Source organism: Nycticebus coucang, chromosome 1, assembly GCF_027406575.1.
Source record: "Nycticebus coucang isolate mNycCou1 chromosome 1, mNycCou1.pri, whole genome shotgun sequence".
Lineage (NCBI taxonomy): Eukaryota > Metazoa > Chordata > Mammalia > Primates > Lorisidae > Nycticebus > Nycticebus coucang.
The window spans coordinates 105,234,927-105,252,734 of record NC_069780.1 but is presented as its reverse complement, the minus strand read 5'-3'; the positions used below and the strand labels follow the sequence as shown (position 1 = coordinate 105,252,734).

General features: G+C 41.0%; 1 protein-coding gene across 1 annotated transcript in view; it reads left to right on the top strand.

The window, feature by feature from the left end:
- The window catches only part of GALNTL6 (polypeptide N-acetylgalactosaminyltransferase like 6), a 776,087-nt gene extending 774,777 nt beyond the window's left edge, over positions 1-1,310 (top strand). Inside the window, exon 12 of the mRNA XM_053585533.1 lies at positions 737-1,310. Coding sequence (XP_053441508.1) covers positions 737-904 — 168 coding nt within the window. The 3' untranslated portion in view covers positions 905-1,310. The remainder of the gene's footprint in view (positions 1-736) is intronic.
- The last annotated feature ends 16,498 nt before the right edge of the window (positions 1,311-17,808 follow it).

The following is a 17,808-nucleotide window of genomic DNA, read 5'->3' as shown; positions in this document are numbered from 1 at the left end:
GAAGGCAATGAGAGGTGCCCCACTGTGCACCTGAAGTGTTAGGGTTGAGAAAAGACTAGAAGACTGAAGCTCTAGAAACTCTTTTCAGTTTGCACCTTCAGCTAGTGCTGTGTGTCACTTGTCCCTGTCCCCGTGTTCTTCTCCTGAACAGGGCAGCTGTGTTTCTCTTTCTCATTAGAGGCTCAATGTTTAGGAAACTGTGACTGTTCTAGCCACATGTGTACATGGACTAAAATATAATTTGGGGGTACATGTCTCTCCCCAAATCGCTAAATTAGTAGCTGTTTGGCAAGGAACCTCATCTACATGTTCTCTTCAAAATCCACACATAGCTCCAAAGGCTCACCACAGAACGGGAAATGGATGGACTGTATTTAAAAAAAAAAAAAAAGAATGGGGTGGTGCCTGTGGCTCAAAGGAGTAGGGTGCCGGCCCCATATACTGGAGGTGGCAGGTTTAAACCCAGCCCTGGCGAAAAACTGCAAAAAAAAAAAAAGAGAGAGAATGAATGAATGGATGAATGAATGAAGTTTTGTCTCTGACCCCACCTCAAGCCAGTGGAAGCTAGAAAACTGTGTTCCATGTTGACAAACTCTAGCTACCTGCTAGTGTTCGATTTGGGAGCTGGTTTATACTGAAATATAAACAGAAGTGTTTTACTTCTGTGTATTTGGGGTTCTAATAATTCGGCATGTTAAATTACAGTGGTTTTGTCTTTTCTTTCTGATTCCTCCAGGACAGAACGTTATTTCATCTTGTGAGCAACAGCTGCGTGGACTGTAACCCCGCAGAGAAGAAAATTTTCATGTCCAGATGCGACCCTCTCTCTGAGACTCAGCAGTGGGTTTTTGAACACATTAATATGACTGTTTTAGAAAAATTGAATCATCACGCCAGCTCCTAGAAAGAATGAAGGAAGAAAGAGAAAGAATGGCTTACCTACAGAGGCCGGACTACATTTTTAGCCAGTATCTGGGTCGCAGGCAGCATCAGGAGTAACACTTCCTGGATCCGGGAAGTCTGCTTGAAAAGTCTGTGAATGTCACGTTCAAGTAGGTTGTCCTAAAGAACTTCCCGCATCTGAAGAACTTGGCCAAGACCTTCACCAGCTGCTTCTGAGAACTGGAGACTGGCCAAGGGCAGAGATTATTTAAGGACTTTTCCCAAACAACTGCTAAGTTAATAAATCTAGCCTTTCTCAGGTCAAACCCTGCAGTAGTGAGTAGCTATGAATGGATCCTATTAACTGAGTGGGGAGGGGGGTGGAAATAGCATGCCTGCTCTCACAGCCTAAGGAAACCACAGGTTCAAAACCAGCCACGCTCAATTAAGGGTGAACTGTACAGGTTGGTGTGGTTCCCTCACTAAGGGTTCATTTAGCAGGTGTAACCCTTAAAAGTGCTGCAGATGATTTTAGAGTGCTCACACCTTTCTGTGTTTTTCTGTTTCATTTTTCAGTGAAGGTGCAATATCTAACATCAAGACTTAAGTTCCATAACTAAATGGACTTCCAGCGTCCCGCTCTCTCATTTGCATTGGCCGTATTCCTTTGAGAGCGAAGGTGACCCACCGTGTGTGAACCTTTATGGTTCATCAACAGGATTTCTAATGCAGTGCCCTTCTAGAGCCCAGTTAGAAAGGAAAACAAACCAACCAACAAACAAAAAACTATGCTGCCAAGTAACTCCAAAGAAAGATTTCACAGGAGCAGCAAAACCATGTAAGAGTTAGGAAAGAGATTTCCCTAGGAAATCAATTTTTACTTTTCTATGACTTTTAGGATTTTCAAAGTCTGATGTTGGTCCAGTCACAATTTTTAGGAAGGGAGGAAATGGAGTAAGGTTGATGTAATCTGTTTAGGAGAGTCTTTCAGGCGTAAAGAAAGGAATGATTTAAAAACTAAATGGAACATTTAATCCTTAAAAAAATGTTTTACTTTTCAAGAATAATGGGTTGGAGAAAGAATACACAGGTATTAAGGTGGATTTCTAGAACAAAGAATCATGTTCATTATCTATTTCTCAAGTTTCTTCAGATACAAAAATGTTTTTACTTTGCTTTTGTTGTTTTTCTTTTAACTTGGTTTTCCTTTTAATAAAAATTTATACCACATCTCAGATATAGAGCTTTGAATTTCAGAACTGGGAGGGCTCTTAGGATCTAGTCTCTGTCCCCCCACAGCCCCATGAGTAACAAAGCCCAGAGGGGCCCAACTGTTAGCAGGGCTGATGTGCCTCCCATCACCTAGGCCCGTCTGTGCTTTTGTCCCTGTGCTGTACTGCCTCACTCTGTTACCCAGGCTGGTTCTGAATATTACTCTGATTTAACTTGGAATTTCAATCAATGAAAATACTATGCCTTCCTGAGAATGCCCATTAGCAGAATTCATGGTCAGAAACTTTAATACAGTATGTGAAACCTCTTCTTATCAATGGTCATGATTTTGTTCTCTCCTTGAAACTTAATCAAAATGTCCAGTTAAACTACCCAGTTAATAGTTAAGGAAAAGTTATTATGTTATCTTTACTGATTTTTTCAAGCATTCTTTTAAAGAGCTTTTTTTAATTGTCACAGAGATATTTCATGTAGGTCAAGAGAGAGTAAAGCATTTAAGATGCACAGTAGAGAAAATCAATAGTGAGAAATTACCTGCATGTTACAATTCCAGAGAGTGGGCAAAGATTTATCTCAAGTGTTCAGAGAGCAACTGGGTTATAGAATTAGACAAGCCTATAAAAATGCACATTATGTCATTAAACAGTTGACTGCTTATTTTCAATGCTACCAAAGAGATGACCCTGGGTTCCACACCCTAGAAAGTCCAGATTTGCTATGATCTTGTAAGATGCTATAATCATGAGAAGGTTGACATAACATGTTTGGCATTACCCTTTGAGAAAGCCTGAAGGTATTGGCTCATTTTACTGTAACACACAGACATCAACCCACATTTGGTTTCCTGAGCTCTGAATAAAAGAATATAATAGAAAAAAATTAAAATTAAAAAAGAATTGAGGGAATTTTGAGCTAAAACTTCAAAATGTCAAGCAATCATTAAATTGTGTACTAACAGAGAACCAATAGGATAAAAATGAAGCCTAGAGAATCTCCCCTACGCCACGTGTGTAAATCTACCAATAAACACGTTGAAGGAGGCATTTCCCGTGTCTCTAAAGGTCAAACCTCTACTTACTCAAAATACCCCTGCCACCATTCTAAACAGACTAAAACTGCAACTGTTTGTATTTTTGTTTCCCAAAGGAGACTGAACAGTCCTCAGAAAGATCTTGCTTGGAGATAATATGATTTGAGGATTGGACAGTAGAGTACTGAACTACTTTTTCATCAGAATGAGAGGAAAACCATGAAGTTAACTAGCTTCAGAAATTGCTACTTCTCCATGGTAGGAAAAGGATTTGTTAGGAGTTTTTTCTTTTGGAGACAGAGTGTTACACTGTCACCCTGAGGAGAGTGCCATGGAGTCATTGCTCACAGCAACCTCAAACTCTTGGACTAAAGTGATCCTCCTGTCTCAGGTTCCTGAGTAGCTGGGACTCCAGGTGCCCACCACAACACCCACCTAGTTTTTCTATTTTTAGCAGAGATGGGGTCTTGATCTTGTTCACGTTGGTCTCCACTCCTGAGCTCAAGGGATCCTCCACCTTGGCCTCCCAGAGTGCTGGGATTATAGGCATAATCCACTTCGACCAGCCTGAAAAAAGCTAATTCTTAAAATTCTTTTTTGTGTATTTATAGAGAAAAGAACTGTGCCATAAGTGCGTGTAATCCCAGCACTCTGGGAGGCTGAGGCAGGTGGATCCGTTGAGCTCAGGAGTTTAAGTCCAGCCTTAGCAAGAGCAAGACCTCATCTCTACCAAAAACAGAAAAACTAGAACGGGATGGGTGCCTATAGCCCCAGCTACTCAGGAGTTTGAGGCAGGAGGATCACCCGAGCCCAAGAGTTTGAGATTTCTGTGAGCTATAGCGCTATAGCTTCTACCCAGGGTGAAAAAAAAAAATACACACACACACATATATATATGACATTGTAAACACTGATTTCTCCCTAAATACCCATTTAGCAAAATCTCTTTAGGCATCTTCCCCGAGCAGGAATATAATAAAGCTACGGTTTATGGATTCACCTCCATAAACAGGTGCTAGACATATGCTGGAAATAGGGCATTTTTCATAAATCATAAGAAAGAATGCCTCTAAGGGGAAACATCTTTAAGTGATTTCCTATGATTCCAGGAGTACATATAAAGGGCAAGAGGTAACTCGCATCTCTGGATATCGGGTGCCCAGGGTCCTCTCCATCCACCTCGCCATCATCATGCTCAGCTGATAGCACTAAATGTAACTACTCTCCACGTGCAAAACTGGCCAAGATCACTGAGGTGTGACAGGCGCCAGCCCTCCCCCAACTGCTGACATGGGAAGACTGCTCTTTGATTGATGTCTCCAGCCTCTGCTTACAAAGCTGGGAGCCATTTGCAAATCTGTTTATTAGACCTGATACTGACCTGAACCTTTTATTCACTGTCACTCATGTCCACATGTGACACACCAAGCTGGTCCTGTGCCTGTCAGCAGACAACAGCTTGGGCACCTGCCTAATACTCCCCTCCAGAGAAAACTGGAAACATTTCCTCCGGCCCTCCTGCCCGAGCTTGCCTCAATGCAGAAGGGTGGTTGCATTGCAGGATCTGACTGCTGATGATTTTATTATTTTTTAATTACTTTTTTTTTTTTTGAGACAGAGACTCACTCTGTCACCCTCAGTAGAGTGCTGCGGCATCATCATGGCTCACAGCAACATTAAATTCTTGGGCTCAAGCCATCCTCCTGCCTCAGCCTCTCGAGTAGCTGGGACTACAGGTGCCCTCATTATTAATTCTTAATATTATAGTCAGGTGTACACATTAGTAATTCACACCTCACTGTTCAGGGTCATTTATCCACAGCAAACCCAGATATATATGAGGTACATGGAGTGTTCCAGACAGCACAGTCACTAAGTCATTCCTCGGGGACTTCGGTTTTTAACCCCTTTGTTAGGTTTGTTCTATACCTGTGTGTTTTTCTAGGTTTTCTCACAAGCTTATTAAAGTGAAAACACCCAAGTGAATCCAGGATTAGTCCCTTTTAATGAGATTTGCAGGGCACTTCTAAGAAAAGAAGTGATCAGCTAAAGCTGTTTGCATAGTGCTAGATGGTAAACTCTAAAGCAAATACCACCTAGTTAGAGAGTGTTAACGGTTGGGTCTCAAGGGGAAGAAAAATCACCAATAAGCACTTGTTCTGCAGGCTCCACATTGATCTTCTTTCAACTTGCTTCTTTCTGAAGAGTGCCCTAGCGGGTCCTGGTCTGAGCATCTGAGTCTGTCTGCACTAATGAGCATCCTCACCGTAGCTGTTCTTCTTCTAGGTATAACAGAGGCTAAAGCCTGGAAAAGAGCAAAAAGGCATGAGCTGTCTCTTTAAAAACTCCCAGCCCTTTGGGAGGAACTAAAACCCGCATCCCTGCCTGAGGCCAGTAATCTGAGGGGCAGAAAATGTTCTCTGCTTTTTTTGTACCACAGGGAGATAACTGAGATGGTTCAGGCAGAAGCCAAGATACTGTCTTCTGGACAGCAGGACCATCAACCTGCTGAATAAAATAACCTGAAACTTAACTACTGCCCTTTAAAAACTCTGTATTTCTGTTTATAATTAGGATGCTGGTACTCTGACATGAGAGTCTGACAGCCTCCTCATTTGCTGGCAAATTAATAAACTTCTCTTTACAATCACTTTAATTTCTCAATTAAAATCTAATCCTGACATCGGTCAAGACCTTTACCCTAAGTGCCAGGCATTGAGCACCACATTAACAGTTTAATTATCATTGTCCCTTCCTCCGAGCTGTCAGTAGATGCCATACTCCTAGAGCATAGTATTGAAAACCAAAGAAAGATATAGCATGGTTAAATAATTTACTTAATAAAATTTTTCCCCAGTATATCAGTCCTTCTACCAACAACCATACTTTTTCTCAAGTTCTGTCTGGGGAAAAAGAAACATTAATTTCTGGTGGCAAAAACTTGGCCAAGCTTATTTCAATATATTGTATAGATAATGACCAAGGTATGGTTCTTCCCACCTTTGTTTAGTTATTTATTTTGAGGCAGAGTCTCACTCTGTCCTCCTGGGTAGAGTGCCGTGGCATCACAGCTCACAGCAACCTCAGCCTCCTGAGTTCAAGTGATCCTTCTGCCTTAGCCTCCCAAATAGATGGGACTACAGACACCCACCTTGCCATTTGGCTAGTTTTTCTATTTTTAGTAGAGAACATTTGGCTAGTTTTTCTATTTTTAGTAGAGAACATTTGGCTAGTTTTTTAATTTTTAATAGAGATGGGATCTTGCTCTTGTGCAGGTTGGTCTCGAACCCTTGAGTTTAAAGGATCCTCCCACCTCAGCCTCCCAGAGTGCTAACATGTTCAGATTTTATGGTGAAAAAAACAGATGCAAAAACAAAATCTTTTAGGGTCAAATTCTAGACAATGCATCTGGCATCAAAAGGATACCTCTATGATTAGGACTTTAAATTCTTGTTAAATGATAGTGACGAAGAAACAAAACAACAACAACAAAAAAGAAATGTAGGTCCTCTACACCAGTCCTCATCCTGGCAAAGAAAGGGTGAAAGGAGGTGGGGAAGAGCCTAGAAGGGTGATCTGATTGCTTAGGACAATTTTTTTTAACACCCTAGAGGAAGCAGCAGGGAAGTGTCCAAATAACTGAGATGTCAAAGAAATAATCTCACAAAGTAATGCTGCTCAGGAAGGAACCACTTCTCAGGAAGGTCTCCCAGCCAGCGACCAGCAAGGGTTGGGCACACACACTCTCCAAAAGCATTGCTGTCCATCAAAAGATGGGGATTTGTAAAGAATTGGAGGCGAAGCAAGAATTCAATAACTATGCAGAGTCAGTCCCTGAAACATTTAAAATAAAACAGTCTCTGGGGTGATTCATCTGGATAATAAATGCCTCTGCTGGAGAAGGAAGGCTCTTTCATTGTCAGCAACAGGAGGGACTTCACTGCAGGACAGCTAATGACCTTGTTTCTACGTTCCTGAGACATCACTCCACTGCCAGAAAACCACCTGTGGGGTCGGGCAGTGATGATTTAAAATCGCCAGGAAGAAAGGCTACCACGGGAAGAAGCCAGCTGCAGCTCCAGAGGCAGCTTTTAAAGATGTTGATGAATATCTCAGCCACCCAGCAGAGCCATACACTTTGCCTCCAGAGCTGCTCCTCCGGCCCAGGTGCTGAGCTCTTTGAGAAATCATGGTTCTCCTTTCACTTTTAAAGAATTCTTCCCTATTTCTTATTCTTCTTCTTATTATTAGTTTTATTTTATTTTTAAAAATTATTTTAATTTTTTTATTTTAGGTTGATTTCAGGGTGCAAACAACCAGGTCACAATATTTGCATTTGTTAGGTAGAGTCCCTGTTGTAGTTATGTCCCACACCCAGGAGGTGTACCACACACCCTTACATTGTGCCCATTAGATGGGAGCTCTCCCAACCACCTCCATCGTCCCCTCTCCCCTCGACTCTCCTTCCCCCTCCTCCTTCCTGAAACTTGAATTGAATTGAGTTTTTCTCTTGTGTGGGAGTGTATTAGATTGTCTACTGGTTTCATATTCGTATTGAATATATTGAATTGGATACTTGCTTTTCTATTCTTGGGATACTTTACTAAGAAGAATGTGTTTCATCTCCATCCAGGTTAATACAAAAGATGTGAAGTCTCCATCTTTTTATGGATGAATAGTATCCCATGCCATACATATACCACAGTTTGTTAATCAATTCATGGGTTCATGGGCACTTGGGTTGATTCCACATCTTGATGATTGTAAATTGAGCTGCGATAAGCAATCTAGTGCAAATGTCCTTATGATAAAATTATTTTTTTCTTAATAGATGCTTAATAATGGGATTGCAGGATCAAGTGAAAGGTCTAATTTGAGTTCTTTGAGGATTCTCCATACTTCTTTCCAAAGAGGTTATATTAGCTTGCAATCTCATCAGCAAGAGTGTTCCCTCTCTCCACATCCACTCCAGCATCTGCAGCTTTGGGACTTTGTGCTGTGGGCCATTCTCACTGGAATTAGATGATACCTCAGGGTGGTTCTGATTTGTATTTCTCTGATGATAATTAAGCTGAAAAGCTTCTTCATAGCTAAGGACACAACAATTAAAGCAAATAGACAAACTTCAGAATGGGAAAAGATATTTGCATGTCATGAATCTAACAAAGGACTAACAGCATCTATAGAGAACTCAAAAAGCAAACACTGCCATCTATCACTGGGCCAGAGACATGAATAGAACCTTCTCTGAGGACAGACAGACGAATGGCTAAAAAGCAAATGAAAAAATTCTTGTGCTTTCTCCTAAGAATGCTCAAACAGCAAGTGAGAGAAATTCCTTTGGCAACTTGAGGAAAAAAGGATCTTTCTTGTTGGGGTAAAGAGAAATGTGAAGAGAATAAAAGCCCAGGTCTTCCCTCATATCACTTTTTTCCAAACCAGGATAGACTGTTTCAGGCAATGCAGCAGCTTGGTCTTTATCTCTGAGGGTGCTGTCTCTAAATTTAATTCAGTGAATGTTTGCTGAGTACCAATAAGAATGAGGCTTTGCATTACACCAAAAAGTATTTGCAGTTAGGGGGAAAAGGTCTGGTTAGTTGCCAAAAAATATTTCCCTCTTATTCGAAATTGGGCAAATATTTAACTGCTCCTGGAATTGTGGTAATGATGAAATATGATAATGAACGTGAAATTGTTCTGTAATTGGCAAGGCAGAAGGCAAGTAAGGGAAATGATGAGGTTAGTGTTTAATGAAACCCTGTCAGCTCACGGATACACTCCAGCAAAGTGATTCTGAGGGTGACCCTGTAATTTTATTTGCAAACCATGTAAGTTTTGAGAATGATATGAGGTATTATTAGAAATTATAAAGGAAACACACATGAAAATCAGGACTGGTTTTATACTCTTCTTAAAGACATCAAACAAAAGATTCATGAGTGAAATATTAAAACAGGGGTCAGGCACAGTGACTCACACCTGCGATCTCCATATTCTGGGAGGCCAGTGCAATGCAGGAGGATCCCTTGAGCTCAGGAGTTAGAGACCAGCCTGAGCAAGAGGAAGCCCCGCCTCTACCACAAAGAGAAATATTGGCTGGGCATTGTGGCAGGTGCCTATAGTCCTAGCTACTCCAGAGGCTGAGCCAGGAGGATCGCTTGAGCCCAGGAGTTGGAGGTTGCTGTGAGCTGGGCTGAGGCCATAGCACTCTAACCTGGGTGACAAAGTCTCAAAGAAAAAAGAAAGAAAGAAAGAAAAGAAAAGAAATATTAAAATAGAATCCCTATAGCCAACATGCAGGGGTTCACAGAGTAGATATGGGCTGAGGTACTTGGATTCTCTTACTGGGAAGTCCTTTGAAGCCACGCCAGCTGCATGGTTCTGTTGTACTGTTTTTAAGTTTCAGCATGAAACTTTATCTAAACTAAAATTGTTTGTGTGCTATTATGGCTAGATTATAATATCTAGGCTGTTCACTGCTTAAAAATATTCCTATCACCTTCATCCATCAAATTAGAGTATCAAAATACTGTCATATTAACCAGCTTAATTTAGGAGAGATAAATAAAAAAATTATAAAAGGAAATATTGTTTCCCACTATTTTTGATATGGAATTATATACACTTAATTAAAAAGTAAAGATAAATGAAAGTAGAATTTATATAAAATTGAGTTATTAAATGCCTTCCACAATGTTAAAATTGTTATTTCATAATTTGTTATACATATATTGCCAATAAAGTTGTGTCTCATTTGCTGAATGAGGATTTTGGAAGGAGGCAGCTGTCAGGAAATTTAGCAATAAAAGAAAACATTAAAGACGATATTAGCTTTTTATTGCTAATTTACTTCCTGGGCTTTGTAATTCGTTAGGGGTAATTCATCTATCTAAGTGTGGTAATAATGTTTGATGGACTTATCTGATAAATATGTTCCATCTTCAGAATGTGGATGGGTTGTATTTGTTCAATTTTACTACATCCTGAGACAAATGAAACTAGAAAAATGTTGCTATGAAATGAAGCTATTTTCTACAGAGTTTGTTCCTGACAAGCTCTTATTACAGCCCCAGCCAAAATAAGGTGACAATGAATCATTTGTATATATATATGCATATATATATATAACCAAACAGCACAACCAAACCAAGGCAAAAACAAATAAACACACAAAGGAGAAAACCAAGTACTGTGCACCGAAATGCTGCCCCAGCAACAGACCTGTAAAGACAGAACTCAGTTAATCTAAAATAGCACTCTGGGAGGCCAAGGTGGGGGATCCCTTGAATTCGGGAGTTCAAGATCAACCTGAACAAGAGTGAGACCCCATCTCTACTAAAAGTAGAAAATCTAGCGGGGCGTGGTGACAGGTGCCTGTAGTCCCAGCTACTCGGAAGGCTGAGGCAGGAAGACGGCTTGAGCCCATGAGGTTGGTTGAGATTGCTGTGAGCTGGGCTGAGGTCATGGCACTCTACCCAGGGCGACAGAGTGAGACTGTGTTTCTCCAAAAAAAAAAAAAATCTGTGAAAAGAAAAAAAAGATCCACTATGAGCTGGGAAGAATACAAATTATATGCACACTTTCTCTCTATTGGTGGGAATGGTGAGTGTAAACACGTTATGCTGAGGCAATAGTTTACCTTTTTTTTTTTTTTAAGTCTTTTGTACATAGATCATAAATATATTTATGCCAATTTCAGTGTGTTGATTCTTTGTACAAATTGGAGTGCTTACATCATACTAATCAGCATAGCTTTCACCTCATTTACCCAATTATAGCATTAGCACATTTGTGTTCTACACATGATAGAACCAACTTGTACTTGCAATGTGCTCCATTAAGATAAACTATTGAAAAAAAAGTATGCAATAGTTTATCTTAATGGCTTAGACCATGGCCAAGCTATGGCACAGGGCCCCGCTGTGTGCTGGTTCTGGGACACTTCAGTGTTAATGCAATGAGTCTCAGAGGACCAGAAGCTCAGGGGGAGGGAGAGACAGTGGCAATCACACCAGTCTATTCATCCGGTATACTCCATATTTATCCACCTGCAAGCAGATATCTGTGATCTGAAGCCCTTCCGGGGTAGTGACATTGATTTCTAAAACTAATTAAGCAACAAAATGCATGAAACTGAGACAGGAGGCAAACCCTGGCCCATAACACAACCATAAAAGAATCCAGAAGTAACTACTGAAGGTTTACTGACTGTGAACTCCACGGCACTCGACTTATACTGCTCAGTCACATGAATGGAAAATGAGCAAAAGCAAGCAATGTTGTAATTGCTTTCCAAATAGTGACTGTTTTGACCTGATGTGAATTAATATTCTTAAATATTCTTCAGGGCTTGTTGCATTTGACCAACATTTATTCTAAGTCACCATAAGAGGAGCCAGCCTTACTATGTCTAGAAGGCTGTTCTTTATTTTTACTTCTGATTCATAAGTTCACCAACTCTAACTTTACAGAAGTTAAACTTTGCTTCTAATTAGCTTTACAACTATGGGTAAATGATCTAATTTCTGTAATTTTAGGATGTGTCATTCCTAAGTTGTACTGTACTTTCCTATCCCTTACAAATGGGAAATTCTGTGATTTTTATGATAAAAATAAAGTCAAAAATGGTGACATGCTAAGATATAAGAATTTAATCTGAAGAACATGGAACATATTTTCTCTCATTTTGAGGGATGGGATAAGAGTAACCGTGGCTGAACAAAGGACAGTAACACTATCCAACCATCATCATCATTGGCCAAAATACCTATGACGTCCTTCACAGAAATAAAAAAAAATTCTAAATTGTATGGAGCCATAAAAGACAGAGAATATACAATAGATTCTGAGCCAAAAGAACAAAACTGGAGGAATCACATTACCTGAATTCAAATGACAGTACAGAGTTGCAATGATAACAACATAGTACCAGAATAAAACCAGGCACACAGACCAATGAAATAGAATAGCAGGCCTGGAAATAAATTTACACATCTGGAGTGAACTTGTCTTTGACAAAGTTGCCAAGATCACACAGTGAGGAACAGACAGTCTCCTCAATAAATGTGCTGAGAAAATTGGATATCCATGTGCAGACGAATGAAACTGGACCTTTATCTTTTACCATATACAAAATTCAAATAAAAATGGGTTAAAGATTTAAATTTAAGACCCTAAACTAAAAAACTACTAAAGAAAACACTGAGAGGCTGGGCATGGTGGATCACAGCTATAGACCGAGCACTGTGGGAGGCTGAGGTGGGAGGATCCCTTGAGTTCAGGAGTTAGAGACCAGCCAGGTCTCTAACTGGGCAAGAGTGAGACCCATCTCTCCCAAAAATAGAAAAACTAGCCGAGCATGGTGGTGGGCTCCTGTAATCCAACTACTGGGGAGGCTGAGGCAAGAGGGTCTCTCAAGCCCAAGAGTTTGAGGTGCCACAGCACTCTACCCAGAATGACAAAATGAGACTCTATCTCAAAAAAAAAAAAAAAGAAAGAAAAGAAAGAAAGAAAGCCTTGGGGAAACACTTCAGGACGTTGTCTGCAGTGATTTCTTGAGTGCTTTTCCTCCTGGAGAAAGCAGGGCCCATGGAAGACATATTTATTCTGTACAGTATGGTGATATGGAGCAAACCAGATCTAGTCTAATCAGCTAAACCAGTGGCTCTCAACCTTCCTAATGCCATGAGGAACCTTTAATACGGTTCCTCATGTTGTGGTGACCCCAACCATAAAATTATTTTCATTGCTACTTCATAGCAACTGTTTGTTATGAATCATAATGTAAATATCTGATATGCAGGATGTATTTAGGCGACCCCTGTGAAGGGTTGTTTGACCCCCAACGGGGTCGCAACCCACAGGTTGAGAACCGCTGAGCTAACCACTTTTCAAAAGTTCAAATTCAAACTTTTTTTTTTTTTTTAGAGACAGAGTCTCACTTTGTCACCCTCAGTAGAGTGCTGTGGCGTCACAGCTCACAGCAACCTCTAACTCCTGGGCTTAGGCAATTCTCTTGCCTCAGCCTCCCAAGTAGCTGAGACTATAGGCACCCAACCATAAAGCCTGGCTATTTTTTGTTACAGTTTGGCTGGAGCCAAATTTGAACCCGCCACCCTTGGTGTATGGGGCCTGCACCCTACTCACTGAGCTGCAGGTGCCACCCCAAATTCAAACTCTTAACTATCGGTGGCACCTGTGGCTCCACGGAGTAAGGCACCAGCCCCATATGCCAGAGGTGGTGGGTTCAAACCCAGCCCTGGCCAAAACTGAAAAAAAAAAAGGTTAGGGCAAACTCTTAACTATCAAATGCTAAGTAACTGGGAGGCGATTCCTCTACCCACACCATGTGGGCTTCCAGTTCCCATTCACTGGCTCCAAGTATCTCTTAAAAGAGGCATATTAAACAGCTCACTGATGCCTTTCAACCTGGTGGGAAATTTGCCAACCACACCAGCCATAGGAAAGGGAAGATTGTTATCCCAGTTGCCAGTTTTAACCAATCTAGTAAGTAAATAGCCTGGGTCCAATCTTTATGGGCTGTTAAACTCTGCAGTGCTCAATAAATATTCCTAGGTGGCTACACTGAAGCAAAACAAAGAACCCTGGTGGATAACACCACAGCTGCAAAAAGTAGCATTAGCTCCTGGAGGAGATTAGAGTTTCAGGATCACAGAAGCTATTGGTGACTGGAGAGATACCGGTTGCAAAACAGTGGTGGTTATTAAAAGAGCAGCAAACTACTGCAGATAAACTGAAGACACTCTACAATCAATTTTAAAGCATAATAGATAGCAGAATGCCAATGCCACCCCAATGTTGCAAGAAAGCCTTGCAATTAACTTGGCATTATCAGAAGCAAACTTTGGATGAAAAGGATTATTTTGTTGTTGTTGGAGATTCATTGATGGTACAAAGAACCAAGTTGCACTGCTTGCATTTGTTAGGTAAAGTCCCGCTTATAATTGTGTCCCATCCCCAAGAGGTGTCACATACCGTGATCCCCACCCCTTCCCTCTTTCCCTCTCTCTTCTCCCATTCCCCTACCCTTTGCCATGTACTGGCATCAACTGTCCTCATAGCAGAATTGAGTACACTGGATTCTTTCTTCCTCCATTCTTGTAATGTTTTACTAAGAAGAATGTGTTTCAAATTCATCCAGGTTAATTCAAAAGATGTAAGGTCACTGTCTTTTTTGTGGCTGAATAGTATTCCATGGTATATATATACCACAGCTTGTTAATCCATTCCTGGATTGGTGGGCATTTAGATTGTTTCCACAGTTTGGCAATTGTCAGTTGAGCTGCAATAAACAGTATAGTACAAATGTCATTAAGATAAAATGATTTTTTTTCTTCTAGCCCAGTAATGGGATTGCTGGATCAAATGGGAGGTCTAATTTGAGTTCTTTGAAGACTCTCCATACTTCCTTTCAAAAAGGTTGTATTAGTTTGCAGTCCCACCAGCAGTGTAAAAGTGTTCCCTTCTCTCCACATGAATACCAGCATCTGCAGCTTTAAAACTTTGTGATGTGGGCCATTCATCAGAGAAATACCCTGAGATATTACAGTTAGGTAAAACTGTTACCTAACTGTAATTACCTAACTGTAATATCTCAGGGTAGTTTTGATTTGTATTTCTCTGATGGTTAGGAATGATCAGCATTTTTTCATGTTTGTTAGCCATTTGTCTGTCTTCTTTAGAGAAGGTTCTATTCATCTCTCTTGACCAGTGATATAGGGATTGTTGGCTCTTTTTATGTTGCTTAATTTGAGTTCTCTGTAGATCTTAGTTATCAAGCTCTTGTCTGATTCAAAATATACAAAATCTTTTCCCACTCTGGTGGCTGTCTATTTGCTTTGGTTGTTGTCTCCTTAGCTATACAGAAACTATTCACTTTAAGTAAGTCCCATTGGTTTATTTTTGTTGTTGTTACAATTGCCACTGGAGTCTTCTTCATAATGTCTTTCCCCAGGCTGATAACGTCAAGTGTTTTCCCCACACTTTCTTGGAGGGTTTCTATTGTTTCATGCCTTAGCTTTAGATATTTTATCCATCTTGAATCAATTTTAGTGAGAGAAGGGTGTGGGTTCAGTTTCAGTCTGGGTAGTTATGTGGTTATCCAGTTCTCCCAGCACCATTTACCGAATAGGGATTCCTTCCCCCAGTGTATGTTCTTGTTTGGTTTATCAAAGATCAGGTGCTGTAAGGGACAAAAGGAATTTTGAAGAAAGACACTGGTTTAGGAAAAGCATTAGGGAGTTGGATGGGTTTTGATCTTGGGTCTTTTAAAAAACTTACAGCCTTTTATTTTTTTTGGCAAGTTATGAAAATCCTTGCCAAAAGCAAGTAAAATCTATATGCTGATCATATTTCAACAGGGCTCAAATTAAGGAATTTAAGAGCAGGAACTATGACTTGGAGGACAAAGGGACTGCCACATGAAGAGAAATAATTAAAAGATTTTGAAATGCTCAGCTCTGCTGAGTTGTAACCAAGAAGGGACATTATTGTCATAGGAAAGTGTCCACCAATATAAACAGCACTCAGGATCATGACTAAGCTGAAGAGAAGAAACTGGGGTGAAATTAAGACAAGAAGAGCTGCCAAATAGTGAAATGTTCCCTCAAGGGAAACCTTGAATTGTCTTATTGGGAGGCTTTTAAAGGTCAGGCTCTACCATGGACCAAATGAGCATTTTTCCAACACAAAGAACTGGAAAAAGACCATGATTATTTTTTTTGGAGAGAGGTGAAAAGTTCCCACCTAAAAAAACACAAATTCTTCCCAGAGGAAGGAAAGTCTGTGGTAAGAATCAATGCAGAAAGCTCATTTTAGAGGAAGTAGGGAAGGAGGCAGGAAGCTTTGGGAAGGGCAGGTTATGGGCAGGCAGAGAAACGGGGGTGGCGGCAAGGGGGGTGGAGGTGGGGGAGCACCCTCCTGTCTAGATTCTTCAGAAAAATGATGACCTACCTATAACCAGTAACAGACTCCTGAAATGGATTTGTGTTGTCAGTGACTGTTTCTATTAAAAGAAAAAATTGTCACTGCATCTTTTCTTATTTCTGTGCTGCAAAAGCAGGCGCTACAATCTCTGACCCAGTTTCCTCAGCTCTTCAGAAGGTATTTTCACATGCACATTGTTGTTTGAATTGGTGTTGCTACAAGCAGATGAGTGTTGAAAAGCTCTATTCTAGGAAGAGAGCAAGATGGTGGCCGAGTAACAGCTTCCTTGCATCTGGGCACTGTGAGTCTGGGGAGATAGGACTCCAGGCATCTCTGGCTGGTGGGACCTGCTTATAATCATCCCTGTGAGGATATAGGGAGTCAGTGAGAGACTTCTGGACCCCAAGAGGAGGACTAAAACAGTGGAAAACCGGCAAGTGGTCGCGTGTGTTCAATCCGTCTAAACCCGCTGGCAACTGTAAGTACAGTAGCAGCGAGACTGCAAACCTGAAAGGCCTTACTTGTGAACTGTTTTGGTGTCTTTGGACTTGGCACTCAGTTGAACTGCCTCGGGGAGAGCCTGAGCAGGAGTGTGGAGAACTTTGGCCGTTGTCTAGGGCCCCAGTCTGAGCTGCTGAGCCAGACGGAGCTAATAGTGTTTGGCTGTGGACCACAGGGAGCCATCATCAGTGATCTGCCCTGGCAAGCTCCGCCCTCTGGGTCACAGACCAATAACTGGGTGGGAGCTGGCAACCTAGCGACTGAGTAGCCTAAGGGTGGGGTCTGAGCTGCCTTACAGCCCTAACCCTCAGGGGCAGAGTGAGACCAGTTTTGGCACACTGGGTAAGTGGATGCCACTTCAGCAGTGATTCCAGCGACAAGCACTTTCCTGGGAAAGCTTCTGCTCAGCAAGTTTACAAGTTCAAAGTACCTTTTAAGAGGGCTGAAGAGAGATTTAGGGTGTCTACCAGCTGGGGTTTGAGAAATCAGCAGCCTCCAGTTGCATCAGCACTTTGATTAACATCTCATACCCCAGAAGACCACGTGTTGCCCAGACAATATTCAACAACATATACATACTGCTTTGTTTTTGGTTGTGGTTTTTTTTTGGGGGGGGGGTTGTTTTTTTGTTTATTTTGATGTTGTTTTGTTTTTTAATTTCAACCTTTTCTGTACAGATTTTTTTCTCAATTTTTCTAGTTTAATTATAATTTCCCATTGCTGCCTTTTTCAAAAACTAGAACTTCATTTTTGCTAGTGTTTCTACTGCTATTATTTGGTTTTTCACCCAATTTTATCCTGTAAAGTTTTCTATTTGCTTGTTTTGGTTTTATTTATAGCATTTTTGTCTTTCCTCTCTACTTGGTGGAGGTGGGGTACTATGTCTGATCAGATTAGCAAAGAGCTTCTGACCTCAAGGGAACCACCCAACTGGGCACCCCCAGAAGGTTGGGGTTTTTTAAGGTTGTGTCAAAGTACCCTACTGTACACCTATATTGCTCTGTCTCCCTCTTTCTGTGCCTCTCTTCTTTCCGTCAATATTCCTTTTACCCACCCCCTCTCCTTTCTCTTTTCTTTTTTTCTTTTTGCTCATTCCTCCTTTCTTTCATCCCTTTCTTGCTCTTCAACCTTCTCATCCTTCTGGTCCTATACCAAAAGGACTCATCGAAACCCTAGTCCACAGGCATGAGAACTTAAAGAGCAAGAGGAAGTGAAAG